The sequence below is a fragment of the Anabrus simplex genome, chromosome 1 (assembly GCF_040414725.1).
Source record: "Anabrus simplex isolate iqAnaSimp1 chromosome 1, ASM4041472v1, whole genome shotgun sequence".
In the NCBI taxonomy this organism is placed as follows: domain Eukaryota; kingdom Metazoa; phylum Arthropoda; class Insecta; order Orthoptera; family Tettigoniidae; genus Anabrus; species Anabrus simplex.
The window spans coordinates 1,422,417,115-1,422,437,679 of record NC_090265.1 but is presented as its reverse complement, the minus strand read 5'-3'; the positions used below and the strand labels follow the sequence as shown (position 1 = coordinate 1,422,437,679).

The window sequence follows — 20,565 nt, the reverse complement described above, 5'->3', positions numbered from 1 at the left end:
GAATTTTGGGCCAGGGCATACGAACCAAAACTGAAACGTTAGTCCGCGGAGTGGCGACATGTTGGATCACCAAGGAGGCAGAAGTTTCGTCAGAATCCTTCCCCAGTCAAATTGATGGCGATCGTCGCGTATGACGCCAGGGGTGTCATTGTTTGCCACTTTGTTTCACATGGCAGAACAGTGACCGCACAGTACTACAGAGACTTCCTGGTGCGACAGGTACGACGTGGCGTTCGGGAGAAACGTCCGGATCTTATGGACAGTGCAATAATCCTGCACGACAATGCAAAACCGCATAAAGCAGAGTGTGTAGGGCAGCTACTGCGACGTTGGGGATGGGAAGAATTGGAGCACCCACCGTACTCTCCCGGCATTTCGCCCTGTGACTTTGATCTCATTCGAAAGATTAAGGAACCACTAAGTGGTAGGCGGTTTGCAACACCAGAGGAGATTGCCAATGCTGTGTGCCAACATGTGACCCGATTCACACATGGTGCGGCAAATGCTGAGGCAGATGGTATTCAGCGCCTCCCCCATCGTTGGCAGCGCATGGTGTCAGTAACAGGGGACTACTTTGAGGGTCTTTAGGCCCAGGTTTGTCATGTCAACTGTATGTGTACTGTGTTGTCGTTCTTTTGCACCGGGAAGGCCATATTGCCCTGTATACCACCGTAATAAATTAGTGTGTTACGATATTTCAGTGCTATTCATTGTCCACATATATAGTTATCACCTTGTCCTTTCGTCTGTATGTGTCATATTTTCCAACCGGACTGGTATCTTCAAGAAAAAAATAGTTGCCATGACTTTTGCCCCAACCCTCGTATGATGATTGGAATCTCCCAGATGACATCCAACTCACGGATCCTAACTTCCATCAGCCAGGAGGTATAGATTTACATCTAGGTCGTGAAATCTCTTTCGAAGTTTTGCGTCGTGGGACCAAAGTAGGCAACTACGCAGCTTAAATGGATTCTGTCCGAAACAATAAATGCACCTAGCACACTGTCCTCAGCTGTACAGCCGCAATGCTCATTCTTCATCCGTGAAGAAACCATATTGGATGACCAGATTCAACGGTTCTGGGAGATAGAAGACCTGCCAAACAAACCTCGAAATCTTGAAGAGATGAAATGTGAAGAACATTTCACTCAAAATGCAACGAGAGATTCTACAGGTCGTTACATGGTCCGCCTTCCTCGTCGATCAGAAGTAGGTCCGCCGGGTGACTCATACTCACACGCAAAACAGAGGTTGCTACATTTGAAACGTCGTCTGCAGAGACAACCAGGTTTTCGACGTACCTACAATAAATTCATGTCGGAATATGAGAAACTAGGTCACATGACAGAAGTTTCAGACTATAACAATTCCGAAGGGGAAGTACTCTACTTGGCGCACCACCCCGTCTTCAACGATACAAGTAGCACCACGAAAAACCGAGTAGTTTTCGATGGTTCTGCGCGATCTAGCAACGGACTGTCGCTGAACGACACATTAATGGTGGGCCCCAACATACAACAGGATCTTTACTCCATTATTTTGCGTTTCCGGATGCAGCCTGTAGCATTTTTTGCTGGCATTTGAAAAGCGTACAGACAGGTTTACGTGCACCAACTAGACTCTCCACTCCAGCGCATCCTCTAGAGATCACTCCCAGATCAGAAGAATAAGATGTATGAATTGACAATGGTAACGTATGGTAATAGTTGTGCACCATTTCTTGCAACACGTTTTCTACAACAACTAGCTGATAATGAAATGAAACAATTTCCATTAGCATCTCAAATCCTGAAAAGGGACTTCTATATCGAATTAATTAATCACCGTGACTGGAACTGTTGAACAAGCTGTACAAGTACAAAAAGATTTAATCGCCTTACTCGAGAAAGACTGGTTTGAGCTTCGACAGTTTTCAGCCAACCGTAGCGAGCTTCTGGAAATAATTCTACCTACGTGTAAAGAAACTCAAGATTTGATTTCACTCGATACACATAGTGTCAACACCCTCGGCCTACTTTGGAATCCGTCAACAGACCACTTCCTGATAAGAAGCATGTCAAGAACGACAGATAACAAGATCCCTTCAAGGCACCTTATTACTAAGCGCGAGGTCTCTTCCATAGCTGCTTCTACATTTGATCCTTTGGGACTTACAAGCCCAGTTGTTATTACATATAAGGTGTCTTGCAGTACCTATGGGGCTCTGGTTTGGGCTGGGATGATCCATTCTCAGATGAATTGCAGGATAAATGGATCAGCCTTGTCAGCCTTGAACTACATTATAATTGAGCGTCTTGTGGTTCCTCATCTTACTTCCAACCTATAACTTCATATATTTGGTGACGCTAGTGAAAGAGCATATGGAGCTTGCCTTTATATTCGTGTCATGGATGTTCACCGCACAATCACAAGCAAAGTACGAGTATTATGTGCCAAATCAAGAGTGGCTCCAGTGAAACGGATCACTCTGCCCAGACTGGAAATCTGTGGAGCAACATTACTCGCAAGATTAATTGAAAAAGTAGTTCCTGTTGCTGGACGCAACATCCATAGCACTCATTTATACACTGATGCTATGATTGTGCCCACCTGGATAATGGGCACATCCACCCGCTGGAAGACCTTTGTAGCTAACAGAGTGTCTCGGATTCAGCAGCAGACCAACATGGAATCCTGAAGATATGTATCGACACACGATAATCCAGTAGATCTAATCTCTAGGGGCGCAGATTCTGCAGCACTTCAGTTAGCGCTATTGTGATGGAATGGCCCGAAGTGGCTCGAAGAACAGAATGCATTCTGGTTAAATTCAGCTCCCAGAGACTTTCCTCAATACTTTTCTGAAGTACGAACAGTCACTTCACTGCTAACTACTACTTTGTACAGGAGCCTCCGAGGGTGTAACAAAAAGATATTCCTCTTATATTAAATTAGTCCGAATCGTTGCTTATTGCAAACGCATGGTCCTTTAATGCCGCAACCCTCAACATAAACACATCAAGCTTGACCTGTATTAGACTGATTCAGCAGATCATCTACCCACATGAGGGCGGAAGGGACATCCAATCTCCCATAAGAGCAATATTTTATGTCTAAGCCCTTTTCTGCGTAAATGCAAAATCTGCTAGTTGGAGGAAGACTTGTCAACTCAGACCTAACGTACGATAGGAAGCATCAAATAATCCTCCTTCCTAATCATCATTTCATTCATCTACTCATTCAATATGAGCAAGACAGACTTCTCCACGCCGAGATTTAGCTGCTGATACATCCTTACGATCAAGGTACTGGATTCCTAGAGCAAGATATTCGGTAAATCATTCACAAATATATGCAGTGCCTCAGGCTTAAGGCAAAGTATTCAAGTCAACTCATGGACCAACTGCCGAAGGCTCGCATCCAAATGTCTCGTCCATTCCTGTCCTCAGGTGCTGACTTTGCAGGGCCAGTTGATGTTAAGATAGGATCCAGGAAAAGTAAATCGATCTACAAATGCTATGTTCCGATATTCGTCTGCTTCAGAACGAGACCTGGTTTGACATCTCAGGCATTCATCGGAGCCGTCAGAAGATTCATTTCGCGTCGTGTACATATTTGAGATCTCTACGGTGATAACGCTACAACATTTGTGGGGGCTAACAAGGAACGGCAGCAAATGCTGAGGGACGAACAATTCAACAAAGAAATAAGCAATCAAGCTGCAGCATCAATATTTAAATGGCACTTCATTCCGGCACGTTCACCACACTTTGGAGGAATATGGGAGTCCGCAGTGAAAGCGATGGAATTCCACTTCCGTCGGGTAGTGGTCCAAACAGTTTTAACCTACAAAGAGTTGGTTACTTTACTCACGCAAATTGAAGCGTGCCTCAATTCTAGACCATTTTGTGCATTATCCGATGACCGCAGAGATCTTTCTATTCTCACATCTGGTCACTTTTTCATTGGAGCTCCACTCATGTCCATCCCTGACCCTGACATGACTGAGTCTCATCCAAACAGACTGTCACGCTGGCAACTCCTTCAGCAAATTCAACAGCACTGGTGGCGTCGATGGTCCAAGGATTATCTTCACACTGTGCAACAGAGGAAGAAATGGTCCACGTCGAATCCAAATCTTCAAGCAGGCACTCTTCTTCTGCTGAAGGAAGATCAGCAGACACCTAGCAGTGGAAAATGGGAATTATTGAGCAGGTGTTTCCAGGAAGGGACAATTTAATAAGAGTTGCCGACGTCAGAAGCAATTCCAGCACCTTGAGGCTTGCCATCACGAAGCTAGTACCTTTGCCTCCTCCTTAACTATTCTGTGCATAGTGTCATATACTTGTGTTTTGAACGAGTTCAACGGGGTGGGGGTTGTGTGATATTCAATGTATCTGTTATTACTTTGTAGGTAGCACCAATTCCCTTTGGGGTGTTGCGCTTCTCTCTGGCGCTACCAGATGGCCTCCGGACGCCCCTGGCAGTAGCTCTGGACATGATGACCGAAATTTTAATATTTTGTTTGTGTTTAGTGGCAGCGTAGTCCTGCACCAGTGTATTTAACTACATATAGGCCTGCAGTACCGTATGTGTGAATTTTACACATGACAAGGTCTAATACAGTTCCGTAAATTTTACCGTTATTAATTATGTATCCTTTCTTGCACCCTGTGAGAGAACCAGCCTCACGTCAATACAGTCCGCTTCGTAATCTTTAAATATTTTCACGTTTTAATTAGGTTCATTAACTTTAGGGATATAAAAATATAAACATATGAGTGAAAATTTGACACATTCAGAACTGTGCAAAATCCCTGAAGTGCTAATACATTATTTAGTTCAATGCATTTAAGTTTTAATTCTGAATCGTAATATTAAACATTTAATATTTCCATTCATTCTAATTTGAGTTATATCTGAAATTACTGAAACCTTGCAAGTGTCCTTAAAACTCTACATGTTTAGTCCTCAGCCCGAAGGCTGGTTGGATCCTCAACAGTTCCGCCATCAGCTGTCATAGATGGCCTAGGCATCACTGAAGAGGCGTACTACGGAAATGAGGAGTGAGGTAGTTTCCCGTTGCTTTCCTCACCGAGCCAGAAGTTGCTATTACATATCAGTCTGCCAAGCCCACTGAAATGCATGCACAAACTGACCCTATGAGCTATATTTTCACACCATTCATAGCAGGGACTGGCTGCAGAAGGAATGGCATTACTAGCATCACTCATACCTCAGTCACTTTCATTTTGTCAAAGCCAAGGATAAAGCTGATACAGATCAATGAAAGTAACAAAATTACTCTAGCCCATACCAGAAGACATAGTGCACTGTAAACACTAGGGGTCTTACTAATAAAAAGTCCTTATACCGTTGTTTAACTCTTGTTTAGTTATACAGTGAATAAACCCTGTATAAGCGTTTTACATTTTTCTTACTAATAAACGAGGTATACGCATTGTATTACTACACAGCACGTATACACTCGTTCCAAGGAGTAGGAATCTCTTCCTGCAGTTCACTGACGTATTTCGCACGTTCACCGCCTTTATGATCGCTTCTGCTGGTTATCTACGAGCAAAATTTTCCGGAAAGTCGCACAGAAGCACGGCATATCGAAAAAGCAGTGGCAACACTATAAGTGAGACAGCTGGAAATTCGCTTATACTGATATCAACATTCATGAGTCAGGGAAGGTAGAAGCAACTAAACGACGTGTCCCGCTGGAGTACAAGGAATGCCGAAGCAAACTTCAATCACAGACGCATTCGCAGAAACTCGCTCAACCTCCGGCGCAACCCCAAGGAAAGCGACCCGCAGTCGCGACTCTTCCAAGGATAGACAGGACGAAGAAGAGGATAGCCACACACTCCGCATGGCAACAGGCACGTCTGATCTCTCGCTTGCACGTGCCATCACTGAGATCCATTCACTCCTCAAGGACCGAGCTCGATAGCTGCAGTCGCTTAAGTGCGGCCAGTATCCAGTATTCGGGAGATAGTAGGTTCGAACCCCACTGTCGGCAGCCCTGAAAATGGTTTTCCGTGGTTTCCCATTTTCACACCAGGCAAATGCTGGGGCTGTACCTTAATTAAGGCCACGGCCGCTTCCTTCCCACTCCTAGCCCTTACCCGTCCCATCGTCGCCATAAGACCTATCTGTGTCGGTGCGACGTAAAGCAACTAGCAAAAAAAAAAAAAAAAAAAAAAAAAAAAACTCCTCAAGGATCTAACAGTCCAGCAAGCAACATTCAACGAAAGACTGCAAAACCTGGAAACATACGACGACGATCCCAATTTGACAGTCATGGAACCTGGACACCAGCAACAAGATCAACATCCACCGCTCGACAATCCACAGCTGCGACCACCAGCACAGCAACCATCACCCTGGAGAACTCTGCGACCTCAGGAGTTAACATCAGGATGGACCAATCCAGATGCTCAGCGAGTGCTCCAGTTGGCTCAATACCTACAACAACAGCTACTCTTAATCCCGACAGGCCGCGACCGCCACGATATAGACTCGGTATTGTGGGGACTCTCGGCATGGGAAGGGCTCGATCCAGCTCAGAAGACATATTTTGCTACGCGGGCCAACCTACTATATGTGGCCGTCAGCAAGGGTTGGTCACACGCTATCCAATTGGATCAAGCCACCTCCGAGACCCTGGCATGGGTCCCGGAGGGATTCACATTTCAAGCGACGCCTCGCCAGCCCCAGGTCTCTCGCGGAAGAGGAAGAGGACGGGGCCGCGGAACTCGGGGGGCGAAGGCCAACACAGCAACAACGTGATCCAGGGCAGGAGGAGAACCGCCCGCCGAGACCAAAGGAGCCCGTCCCCGTCTCCGGCAGGGCCTCTCCACCGTTCCCTCACCGGTCTACAAGCCATGAGGAACGATCCGCGCCCAGGACTAATACGGCTACCATCACCGCAGCAACGAGCGTCCTACATCAGGACGACCAGACCGTCAATCAGATAATGTTATACTGTTTTCTAGTGTTCTTTTTGTGTTCTGTAACTATATCCTTTGTAATGTTACTTTTGGTCTTCAGGCCGTAAACTGTTTTGTGAACATATATGTAATTTCCGTAATTATTATAATAAAGCACTGGCAGGTTACCTCTTCAAGGGCCTGTCGCTTTTGCCTTCGCTGACTCGCGGGCTGCGCCCAGTGCTTCTCTATACACGCGCCTCCGCTCAGGCTATAACATTTCTTCAGCTTGCTTGTGTAATGAACGCCAAAAAAAGAAATGGAATGGCTTAAGAAAAGATCAATAGCTTCTAACTGGGATAGTACGGAAAACGTAAGCAATTGTAATTGAATCGGCGAGTTGAAAAGGGTACACATTCCAAAATCCTTACTTTTCAGGAGAAAGGAAAACCTGTTGTGTAGCTAAACGAAAGGTTAGATCAAAAAAGTTTCTATTAGGCATTTATACATCATATTTCTACGTATTCAACTACAAAGTATGGAAATCATATTACGTACGGTTTTCAAGTTATACCATTTTTTATTTCAAGGAATATGTCCCTTTTTATACTCAAATTTGAGAAAGATCTAAGATCTTTGTAGAGGCAGATAATGTATAATAAACTCGCAATTTAAAGCACTGCCTGCTCGATCTGCATCCGATGGCTCCTTATACTGCCTGCTCATTACAACATTTTAACATGGCACTAAATGAAACACTCCGTTTACAAATACCCACAGCAGGTGGCAGCACCAACCGGCTCCAGACCTGTCGGAATTAAATAGCGGGAAATAGGGTAGTACTGTACTTGTTTTCAGTGAAAATGGTGTACTGCTGCGTGCCTTTCTGCAAATCAAAGAAAGGGAAACCAGAATGCCGTGGTATTTCATAAATACCTTCAAGTACGGAATTGCGTCGAAAGTGGTTAAGTATTATATCCAGGGAAGGAAACAGCAAAGGACGTAAATGGCCAGTATCCAGTATTCGGGAGATAGTAGGTTCGAACCAAACTGAAAATGGTTTTCCGTGGTTTCCCATTTTCACACCAGGCAAATGCTGGGGCTGTACCTTAATTAAGGCCACGGCCGCTTCCTTCCCACTCCTAGCCCTCTCTTGTCCCATCGTCGCCATAAGACCTATCTGTGTCAGTGCGACGTAAAGCAACTAGCATAAAAAAAAAAAATCTGGGGACAATTGCACTGTTAATATGAAGGTACAAAACAGAATAATATGCTGTCATATATTCCATTATACAAGTCCTTTGTTAGTAGTATAAAATACCGGGCGAGTTGGCCGTGCGCGTAGTGGCGCGCGGCTGTGAGCTTGCATCCGGGAGATAGTAGGTTCGAATCCCACTATCGGCAGCCGTGAAGATGGTTTTCCGTGGTTTCCCATTTTCACACCAGGCAAATGCTGGGGCTGTACCTTAATTAAGGCCACGGCCGGTTCCTTCCAAATCCTAGGCCTTTCCTATCCCATCGTCGCCATAAGACCTATCCGTGTCAGTGCGACGTAAAGCAACTAGCAAAAAAAAAAAAAAAATCTGGGGACAATTGCACTGTTAATATGAAGGTACAAAACAGAATAATATGCTGTCATATATTCCATTATACAAGTCCTTTGTTAGTAGTATAAAATACCGGGCGAGTTGGCCGTGCGCGTAGTGGCGCGCGGCTGTGAGCTTGCATCCGGGAGATAGTAGGTTCGAATCCCACTATCGGCAGCTGTGAAGATGGTTTTCCGTGGTTTCCCATTTTCACACCAGGCAAATGCTGGGGCTGTACCTTAATTAAGGCCACGGCCGGTTCCTTCCAAATCCTAGGCCTTTCCTGTCCCATCGTCGCCATAAGACCTATCCGTGTCAGTGCGACGTAAAGCAACTAGCAAAAAAAAAAAAAAAAAAAAAATCTGGGGACAATTGCACTGTTAATATGAAGGTACAAAACAGAATAATATGCTGTCATATATTCCATTACAAGTCCTTTGTTAGCAGTATAAAATACCGGGCGAGCTGGCCGTGCGCGTAGTGGCGCGCGGCTGTGAGCTTGCATCCGGGAGATAGTAGGTTCGAATCCCACTGTCGGCAGCCGTGAAGATGGTTTTCCGTGGTTTCCCATTTTCACACCAGGCAAATGCTGGGGCTGTACTTTAATTAAGGCCACGGCCGGTTCCTTCCAAATCCTAGGCCTTTCCTATCCCATCGTCGCCATAAGACCTATCTGTGTCGGTGCGACGTAAAGCCCCTAGCAAAAAGAAACCAGTGTTGCTCCCTGAGTATGTACTTGATTTACTAGAAGATATTCGTGAGCCTCCTGAGTCAGTGTGTGTCATTTTGGAAACTGCATCCCAGGCATTGGTGTGTGGTTATTTAGTGCGGATAATCGAAGAAAAAACAGAATGCAGTACGTGCTTGAATAACGTTTCCACCTCAGTTAACGCTTCCCCATTGATGAACTTAATCAGACAGTCGGATAGAGGAGGCCTGCGCTATCCTCAGCAAAGATTTATTGGCCTAATTATAGGGCTACAGAAATTTGTTGAGGCGGCTCTACCGTTCTGCAAGAAATCTGCAAGTCTGCTCCAGACTATAAAAACTATGTTCTACCTTCTTTGTGCCAGTGTAACATTTTAAAGTATTTTAGTAACAATAAGCACCAGGAACTTGTGTCGGAAGCTGTGGTTGCCAAATTCGTGAAACCTCTACTTAGTAATGTAGGGAAGTACCATACAGAAAAAGTTTCAAGGTTTTCTTGTTCGTCAAAACCTCTTTCTCGAAAAGTCTTAAGCTATAACTCTCTAGAGCAGCACTTTATACGGAAAATTCTTTAATTTTTCTGTTACTGTTGTACGCTTGTATGCTTATCTAGTTGTATTCACGCGATAATTGGATACGGTTGGTGCTACCATCTGGCGGCAGATCGATTGTAAGTCGTGTTACACGTTTGAACCACTGCCTGCTCATTCCATGTTCAAATGTGTAACACGACTTACAATCGATCTGCCGCCAGATGGTAGCACCAACCGTATCCAATTATCGCGTGAATACAACTAGATAAGCATACAAGCGTACAACAGTAACAGACAAATTAAAGAATTTTCCGTATAAAGTGCTGCTCTAGAGAGTTATAGCTTTAACACTTTTCGAGAAAGAGGTTTTGACGAACAAGAAAACCTTGAAACTTTTTCTGTATGGTACTTCCCTACATTACTAAGTAGAGGTTTCACGAATTTGGCAACCACAGCTTCCGACACAAGTTCCTGGTGCTTATTGTTACTAAAACACTTTAAAATGTTACACTGGCACAAAGAAGGTAGAACATAGTTTTTATAGTCTGGAGCAGACTTGCAGATTTCTTGCAGTACGGTAGAGCCGCCTCAACAAATTTCTGTAGCCCTATAATTAGGCCAATAAATCTTTGCTGAGGATAGCGCAGGCCTCCTCTATCCGACTGTCTGATTAAGTTCATCAATGGGGAAGCGTTAACTGAGGTGGAAACGTTATTCAAGCACGTACTGCATTCTGTTTTTCTTCGATTATCCGCACTAAATAACCACACACCAATGCCTGGGATGCAGTTTCCAAAGTGACACACACTGACTCAGGGGGCTCACGAATATCTTCTAGTAAATCAAGTACATACTCAGGGAGCAACACTGGTTTCTTTTTGCTAGGGGCTTTACGTCGCACCGACACAGATAGGTCTTATGGCGACGATGGGATAGGAAAGGCCTAGGATTTGGAAGGAACCGGCCGTGGCCTTAATTAAAGTACAGCCCCAGCATTTGCCTGGTGTGAAAATGGGAAACCACGGAAAACCATCTTCACGGCTGCCGACAGTGGGATTCGAACCTACTATCTCCCGGATGCAAGCTCACAGCCGCGCGCCACTACGCGCACGGCCAGCTCGCCCGGTATTTTATACTACTAACAAAGGACTTGTAATGGAATATATGACAGCATATTATTCTGTTTTGTACCTTCATATTAACAGTGCAATTGTCCCCAGATTTTTTTTTTTTTTTTTTTTTTGCTAGTTGCTTTACGTCGCACTGACACGGATAGGTCTTATGGCGACGATGGGACAGGAAAGGCCTAGGATTTGGAAGGAACCGGCCGTGGCCTTAATTAAGGTACAGCCCCAGCATTTGCCTGGTGTGAAAATGGGAAACCACGGAAAACCATCTTCACAGCTGCCGATAGTGGGATTCGAACCTACTATCTCCCGGATGCAAGCTCACAGCCGCGCGCCACTACGCGCACGGCCAACTCGCCCGGTATTTTATACTACTAACAAAGGACTTGTATAATGGAATATATGACAGCATATTATTCTGTTTTGTACCTTCATATTAACAGTGCAATTGTCCCCAGATTTTTTTTTTTTTTTTTTTAATGCTAGTTGCTTTACGTCGCACTGACACAGATAGGTCTTATGGCGACGATGGGACAAGAGAGGGCTAGGAGTGGGAAGGAAGCGGCCGTGGCCTTAATTAAGGTACAGCCCCAGCATTTGCCTGGTGTGAAAATGGGAAACCACGGAAAACCATTTTCAGTTTGGTTCGAACCTACTATCTCCCGAATACTGGATACTGGCCATTTACGTCCTTTGCTGTTTCCTTCCCTGGATATAATACTTAACCACTTTCGACGCAATTCCGTACTTGAAGGTATTTATGAAATACCACGGCATTCTGGTTTCCCTTTCTTTGATTTGCAGAAAGGCACGCAGCAGTACACCATTTTCACTGAAAACAAGTACAGTACTACCCTATTTCCCGCTATTTAATTCCGACAGGTCTGGAGCCGGTTGGTGCTGCCACCTGCTGTGGGTATTTGTAAACGGAGTGTTTCATTTAGTGCCATGTTAAAATGTTGTAATGAGCAGGCAGTATAAGGAGCCATCGGATGCAGATCGAGCAGGCAGTGGTTTGAACATGGAATGAGCAGGCAGTATAAGCAGCCATCGGATGCAGATCGAGCAGGCAGTGTTTAAAGTCTATTGAGCAGTAACACCTTATTACACAAACATACGCCCAACCATCATTTCTTTTATAGTTATTCATTGTCATTCCGTGAGACAGCTGGAAATTGACTTATATTGATATCAACATTTCTTCAGCTTGCTTGTGTAATGGACGCAAAAAAAGAAATGGAAAAGCTTAAGAAAATATCAAAAGCTCCTAACTGAGGTAGTACGGAAAACGTAAGCAATTGTAATTAAATCGGCGAGTTGAAAAGGGTACACATTCCAAAATCCTTACTTTTCAGGAGAAAGGAAAACCTGTTTTGTAGCTAAACGAAAGGTTAGATAAAAAAAGTTTCTATTAGGCATTTATACATCACATTTCTACGTATTCAACTACAAAGTATGGAAATCATATTACGTATGGTTTTCAAGTTATGCCACGTTTTATCTCGAGGAATATGCCCCCTTGTATACGGTACGGTAGGTACGGTACTCAATTAAGAAAGATCTTTGTAGGGGCAGATAGTGTATAATAAATTCGCAATATCAAAGGTCTATTAAGCTGTAACACATTTTTACACAAAAATACACCCAACCATCATTTCTTTTATAGTTATTTATTGTCATTCCGTCTCTTTAATGTGTTTTACTTTACGAAGATATCTAGCTTCCATAACCTCTGAATGGTGTACCGTATGTCTTCTATGTTTAAAATATCGTGAAGATCAACGTTATCGTCATTCTTTCAACGTGTGTTCAATGTTAAATGGATAAGTCAGATATTTTACAACGATTATATTACTGTCGACAATAAATACCACGAAAATAAACTGCTCACTCGTTTCTTTTTTTCCGCTACACGCTGCTATACAACGCTTATACAAGGGTCCTGGACTGTATAAGCAATTCAGTGAATAACTATAACAGATGTATACACAGGAGGCTTATACACGGTTTATTAGTAACGAATTTCGCGTAAACGGTGTATAAACCTTGTATAAAAGTTATACATCGTTTATTAGTAAGACGGTAGGTCCCGCCAGCAAAGGCACAAAACTCTACATAGGAACGTAAATAACGATTATATGGAATATTTTCATAGCATTTAACTGAAGAACGGTAATCACACGTTAGATGGAATGTAATATACATTACCGTATATGATTACTGAAAATCTCAAGTTTAACAAATAGAAACTGCTACCCATTTCTTATCAATTACAATGTCATGCACTCTCTTATTCACACACTCTCGGATCAGAAACATCTTAATTTACGCTCAATTTGTGTAAGCATTTGACGTTGCAGCTGTGTACTGTAAGTACTTCGTCATAGCAGCGGAAGGTTTCACCCCCAGTAACTTCAATACCATTATTTTCCAATTTCGTCAGATGTCTTGACTTTGTCTTTGTTGCAAGTTTAAGCTTTGGATTTGTTGCGTGGTCGAAATCTTCACTAAGATATTATCTAGCAGTTGAATCGTTTCGTTCAACTTTACTCTGAATGAAGAACCATATCCACCCTACCTCGAGGACGATAGGAAATAATTATTTCCCACTGACAATTAAACTCATGGTTCGAAGGCAACTAGTTATGCCTTTACCAGAATTCAAACAATAACGAAGTGACGAACAATCACTAGGTAACTTACCTTGTCCTAGGCAGAGGCTCACAGCGCTCAGCAATAGAAGTGTCACAAAAGTCGATTGTGTATTCATTGTTCTGAAACAAGAACAAAATAGCAAGTCTGACATAATCCTGAGCGGAAATAGTGTTTAAAACTGAATTGTAACATCGTAAACTTACCCACTTTCATCAAATACAAAATTAGTAGGAAGCGTCCGAAATTCTCATACTAAAAGAACTGTTTCCCGGTAATGTTTATTGATGAAATAATCCAGTTTTTGTTCAAATAAATACTTTATTTAATGAAAAATATGTACCTACACCTAAAACGTGTGAGGAGAATTTTGCTCCTTCATTCAACTTCATGATTACTGAAAATCTCAATCATGTTTAACAAAGTAGAGCAAAGTCCTGGTCTACACAATACATCATCGCCTAAAACCATTCCTGCAACCTGAGATATCCACGGTATAATCAGCTTTTGTCGCAGGTGAAAGAAAACGACAGTCAATCCTGAACATAAGGCAGATAATTGAGTTATCTCGCTAGTTTTGTGTCCCTTTATTTGTTTTCTTGACAGTAAAAAGACCTTTGAATGTGTTATGTAGGACAAGTTGTGGCAGGTGCTCGAGGAATTTGGGATTTTATCTCATTTAATATCGTTATTGAAAGGTCTCTGTAACAACCATGCTGCAACCATAAAGGTGGACATTGATTTCTCAGACGTTTTCAATGTCACAACTGGAGTAAGTTAAGGTTGTACACTGACTGACAGAGCAAATGCAACACCAAGAAGGAGTGGTTCAAAAGGGATGAAAGTTGGGGAAAAAACAGAGACGGCACGGACGAATAATTGATGTTTATTTCAAACCGATATGCAGGTTACACAATGCGCACGGCATCGACTCAGTAGGATGTAGGACCACCGCGAGCGGCGATGCACGCAAAAACACGTCGAGGTACAGAGTCAATAAGAGTGCGGATGGTGTCCTGAGGGATGGTTCTCCATTCTCTGTCAACCATTTGCCACAGTTGGTCGTCCGTACGAGGCTGGGGCAGAGTTTGCAAACGGCGTCCAATGAGATCCCACACGTGTTCGATTGGTGAGAGATCCGGAGAGTACGCTGGCCACGGAAGCATCTGTACACCTCGTAGAGCCTGTTGGGAGATGCGAGCAGTGTGTGGGTGGGCATTATCCTGCTGAAACAGAGCATTGGGCAGCCCCTGAAGGTACGGGAGTGCCACCGGCCGCAGCACATGCTGCACGTAGCGGTGGGCATTTAACGTGCCTTGAATACGCACTAGAGGTGACGTGGAATCATACGCAATAGCGCCCGAAACCATGATGCCGCGTTGTCTAGCGGTAGGGCGCTCCACAGTTACTGCCGGATTTGACCTTTCTCCACGCCGACGCCACACTCGTCTGCGGTGACTATCACTGACAGAACAGAAGCGTGACTCATCGGAGAACACGACGTTCCGCCATTCCCTCATCCAAGTCGCTCTAGCCCGGCAGCCCGGCACCATGCCAGGCGTGCACGTCTATGCTGTGGAGTCAATGGTAGTCTTCTGAGCGGACTCCGGGAGTGCAGGCCTCCTTCAACCAATCGACGGGAAATTGTTCTGGTCGATATTGGAACGGAACAGCCAGGGTGTCTTGCACATGCTGAAGAATGGCGGTTGACGTGGCGTGCGGGGCTGCCACCGCTTGGCGGCGGATGCGCCGATCCTCGCGTGCTGACGTCACTCGGGCTGCGCCTGGACCCCTCGCACGTGCCACATGTCCCTGCGCCAACCATCTTCGCCACAGGCGCTGCACCGTGGACACATCCCTATGGGTATCGGCTGCGATTTGACGAAGCGACCAACCTGCCCTTCTCAGCCCGATCACCATACCCCTCGTAAAGTCGTCTGTCTGCTGGAAATGCCTCCGTTGACGGCGGCCTGGCATTCTTAGCTATACACGTGTCCTGTGGCACACGACAACACGTTCTACAATGACTGTCGGCTGAGAAATCACGGTACGAAGTGGGCCATTCGCCAACGCCGTGTTCCATTTATCGTTCGCTACGTGCGCAGCACAGCGGCGCATTTCACATCATGAGCATACCTCAGTGACGTCAGTCTACCCTGCAATTGGCATAAAGTTCTGACCACTCCTTCTTGGTGTTGCATTTGCTCTGTCAGTCAGTGTATATTATAACTTATTATCCATGCTGCGTATGCCATCAACGGAGCTCTCGATCGCTGGGCTGGTGGAATGTCGATTGGCGGCAGGAAAATCAGCAACATGCGCTTTACAGATAACACTTCCCTCATCGCTGGAAGTGACCTGATTACAAGAGTGAAGAATATTAGTCTTTATTGTGGTCTAGAGATAAAGATAAAAAGACCAAACTAACGGTAGTTAACCGGCAAGGCCAACTCCAACTTACGGCATGCCTAAACGACCGGGAGGTAGTAAGGGAATTCAAATATTTGAGGTCAGTCATCAGTGACACGGGAAAGTGTTAAAAATAGATAGAAATACGTATAGTCCTAGGCCGAGCTACAATGGTCAGACTCGCTAAGATTTAGCAGAACCGGGCAACATTAAAAGCTACGAAGATGTGTTTGGTTGAATCACTAGTGTTCTCCGTCTTTTTGTACGGCTGTGGGACCTGGACCGTGAAATCGAATCAATGCCATCGAGATGTGATGTTCGCGGAGAATCCTACGTATACCCTGGACGGAGAGAAGAACATTATAGACGAACTAGGCATCAAGAAACGTATATTTTCTCGTGTGAGTGTGAAGATCATTAGTGTTAGTGTAACGTGAAAAGTAAACGCTGTAAACGATGGGCACTGAATTTGTGATTTTCTGCTAGATTTAGAATATTAAACTAATAGTATTTCTTGCAATATTTTCTCTCCACAGAATTGCTTGTTGTACTCTAGTTGTTGTTGTTATTGGATAATTATGTTTTTAATTTTACTTTATGATCACTTATAATGTTAAGCTAGTAGTAAGCTCATCCTATAGGCCAGTACTGTAAGTCGTAGTATTAAGTACTGGAAATACTTAAGTTGTGTGTGAATTTGTATATGATGATGCTGCATTTAGAATGTTAAACTAATAGTATTTCTTGTAATATTTTCTCTCCGTGGAATTGGTTGTTGTACTCTTGTTGTTCGTTGTTGTTGTTGTTGTTGTTGTTGTTGTTGGGTAATTATGTTAACTTTAATATTACACTACTATAAGTCACCATTGCTACTGGGATTTATCTTATTTGCGATGTATTTGTTGAAGTAATAATAATAATAATAATAATAATAATAATAATAATAATAATAATAATAATAATAATAATAATAATAATAATAATAATAATAATAATAATAATAATAATAAAGAAGATCAACCGCAGAAGATCACTGGCCTACCTCTTCAGATTATATTAAGGAAAGCTAGAGAGCGTCCAGGATGGAGAGAACTTATCAAGGCTGCAACACTGAAATGATTACGCAATGAGATCACGACGCTAGGCAATGATCAGATGATTAGGACTTGGATTTTTATGTAATATCTAAGTGCGAAATATGTGCATGAACATGTAGTAAATATCAGTGAAATATGTAATTAAATATGTAATAATATTACCGCAGTAAATGTACAAAAATGTTCGTATATTCCTTCTATTATGACTTCTGGTTATGATATGAGACAGTAGAATTGTTTAAAATACCTGCATATTTTGTGACGAAGTCTTCGTTGTTGCTTTAGATAATTTATATAGTATACTGCTTTCTCATTTTGGCAGTATTAATAATAAATTAAAGGCACAATCAAAATACATCAAGTATTTAAAAATAATATTATACACTGTAAATGCCGGAGTCTATTACACAATGTATTGTTGTAGCTAATTTGCTGCCCTAAAAATGAAACAAATGAATGTTACTAAGTGTAAAGTTTGTATAGAATCTGTCTTTAAATCTCTATTAAGTAATACAAATAGTACGGTAACTTCTTTATTGCGCTGATCCGATCCGGTTTTCTTGTAGGCTGAGAAGGACCGTTCAACAGCGCAAAAAGCGACGGTACATATTTTGAAAGATAAAACTAGCTGGGTGAAGTATCTTCCGTGGACTCTTCTTGTTCACCACTAATGATCTTGCAGACAGGTAGAGCCTGAATAGCCTAGATTTCGTTTCAAGACTTCATGGAGTTTATTAGAAATTCTGACCAATAAACGGCACCTAGCCATCCCAGATTCTGAGAAAGGATTAGTGGTTTTGTATGCAGTTCAGGTACCCACAGACGGAGGGTTAGAAATCCCAGTTTTAAAGGGACTTTAAAACCAACTTTATGAATTGAAAAATATTCTATACGAGATGATATTCACCAATGATTTTACTACAGTCCGAAAATTAAACGAGCTGGCGCATTAAATAATACCCAGAAATGTACAAAAATGTTCAATTATTCACATAATATGTAAGAATATGTAATATTATTAAGAATATTTAAAAATATGTAAAATGAAACGCAGGTATAACCATATCAGAACGACAATTCGCCGACATTTTCAGTTGTCTACGCGTGAAGGAATGAAATATGTAATTACCAATTACACAGGAATGCGGGCACTGGGGATGATCAACTTCTCTTCCACCTCCTAAAATTACATTAAATAAATAAATAAATAAATAAATAAATAAATAAATAAATAAATAATAATAATAATAATAATAATAATAATAATAATAATAATAATAATAATAACAATAATGACAACGGTAGCAGGTGTTATTTTATAACAGTCTGCAGAATATCTGGAGAAACTGTTCAGTGGTATGGACGCAGTGCTGGAGAAGGAGTACAAAAATGAAAATAAATCAATCAATCAAAAACAAAAGTAATGGAGTGCAGTCGAACGAAGTCAGATGAGGCAGGAAATAATAGATTAGGAGATAAGTTTTAAAGGAGGTAGTCTATATGAATATTGCTACTTGGGCAGCAGAATAACTAATGATGGCAGAAGTAAGGAGGACATATAATGCAGACTAGCACAAGCAAGAAAGGTCTTTCTTAAGAAAAGAATTTTGCTCACTTCGAACATTGGTATAGAAATTAGAAAGACGTTTTTGAAGACTTCGTCCGGAGCGTTCCGTTGTGTGGAAGTGAAACATGGACAGTAGTATAATAAGCGGGTTCTGCGGCACCTCCGCCGCCGCCTCCGCCTCCGCCGCCCGCGGGAACTTTTGAATTTTGGCGGGAAATTTGAATTTTGGCGCGAGATTTGAATTTGTAAACAAAGCCACGTGCTTTTTGACAGCTGTCATCGACAACAACGCAACGCTAACCTCACTGCTGCCATCTTGACGGGCCTAAACCTCACTAGTGCCAACTTAACTTAACTAGCGCGAGGTAAACAAAGCCACGTGTTTTTTGACAGCCACGTGCTTTTTGACAGACAACAACGCATCGCTAACCTCAGTACTGCCATCTTGACGGACCTAACCTTAGTGGTACCAACTTAACCTCACTAGCATGAGGTAAACAAAGCCACGTGCTTTTTGACAGCCACGTGCTTTTCGACAGATTTGTAAACAAAGCCACGTGCTTTTTGACAGACAACAACGCATCGCTAACCTCAGTACTGCCATCTTGACGGGCCTAAACCGCAGTAGTACCAACTTAACCTAACTAGCGCGAGATAAACAAAGCCACGTGCTTTTTGACAGCCACGTGCTTTTTTGACAGCTGTCATCCGTCATCTTTAAACTACAGAGCACCGTGCTGCCCTCTTTCGTCACCTGTCATCGGCAGTGCTGCCATCTTGACGGGCCTAAACCTTAGTGCTACCAACTTAACCTCACTAGCTCGAGATAAACAAATCCACGTGCTTTTTGACAGCCACGTGCTTTTTTGATAGCTGTCATCCGCCATCTTTAATCTATAGAGCACAGTGCTGCCCTCTTTAGCTACTTACCTTTGAAATGTGGTGGCGGATAATTTGAAAAATGCTTTTCGACAAGCAGCCATCTTTAATCCAGAGAGAACAGTGCTGCCCCGGTGACGGCAAATTCCACGTGCTCTTGTTTGAAAACAAACTCACGTGCTTTTTTGACAGCTGTCATCTGCCATCTTTAATCTATAGAGCACAGTGCTGCCCTCTTTAGTTTGAAATGTGGTGGTGGTAAATTCCACGTGCTCTTGTTTGGAAACAAAGCCATGTGCTTTTTTGACAGCTGTCATCCGCCATCTTTAATCAACAGAGCACTGTGCTACTATCATGCGGGCAATTTCATCACCTGTCATCCGCCATCTTTAATCCACAGAACACCATGCTGCCCTCTTTGTGGCTACTACCTTAAGCACGTAGTAGCGGGCAATTTGAAAAGTTCTGTTAGCTATCATCCGCCATCTTTAATCAAGAGAGCACTGTGCTGCCATCTTTAGCTAGATACCTTTGAAATGTGGTGGCGGCAAATTGAAAAATTCCACGTGCTCTTGTTTGGAAACAAACTCACGTGCTTTTTCGACAGCTACCATCCGCCATCTTTAATCAACAGAGCATAGTGCTACCCTCTTTAGTTTGAAATGTGATGGCGGCAAATTCCACGTGCTCTTGTTTGGTAAACATAGCCATGTGCAGCTGTCATCCGCCATCTTTAATACAGAGAGCACCGTGCTGCCCTCTTTAGATGTAAATTCGTCACCTGTCATCCGCAGTGCTGCCATCTTTAGCTAGATACCTCTGAAATGTGGTGGTGGATAATTTAAAAAGAAAAATTCTACAGCAGCCCTCTCTCGACGCTAATTGCATAAGATGGCGGCTATACATGACTCCTTAAGGGTGCTTACGCAAGATGGCTGCTATACACAGGTTCTTATGAGACGCCCTTGGGATGCTTGCGCAAGATGGCAGTTATACATGGCTCCTTATGAGATGCCCTAGGGATGCTTGCGCAAGATAGCGGCTGCTCTTATGGGACGGCTTAAGGGTCCTTGCACAAGATAGCTTG

At 43.1% G+C, this 20,565-nt stretch overlaps 1 protein-coding gene across 1 annotated transcript in view; it reads right to left on the bottom strand.

Moving 5' to 3' along the window:
• LOC136858384 (venom protease) overlaps positions 1–20,565 on the bottom strand; it is a 342,725-nt gene that overhangs the window by 204,625 nt on the left and 117,535 nt on the right. Inside the window, exon 2 of the mRNA XM_068225542.1 lies at positions 13,578–13,648. Within this exon, the coding sequence (XP_068081643.1) occupies positions 13,578–13,644 (67 nt within the window). The 5' untranslated portion in view covers positions 13,645–13,648. The remainder of the gene's footprint in view (positions 1–13,577; positions 13,649–20,565) is intronic.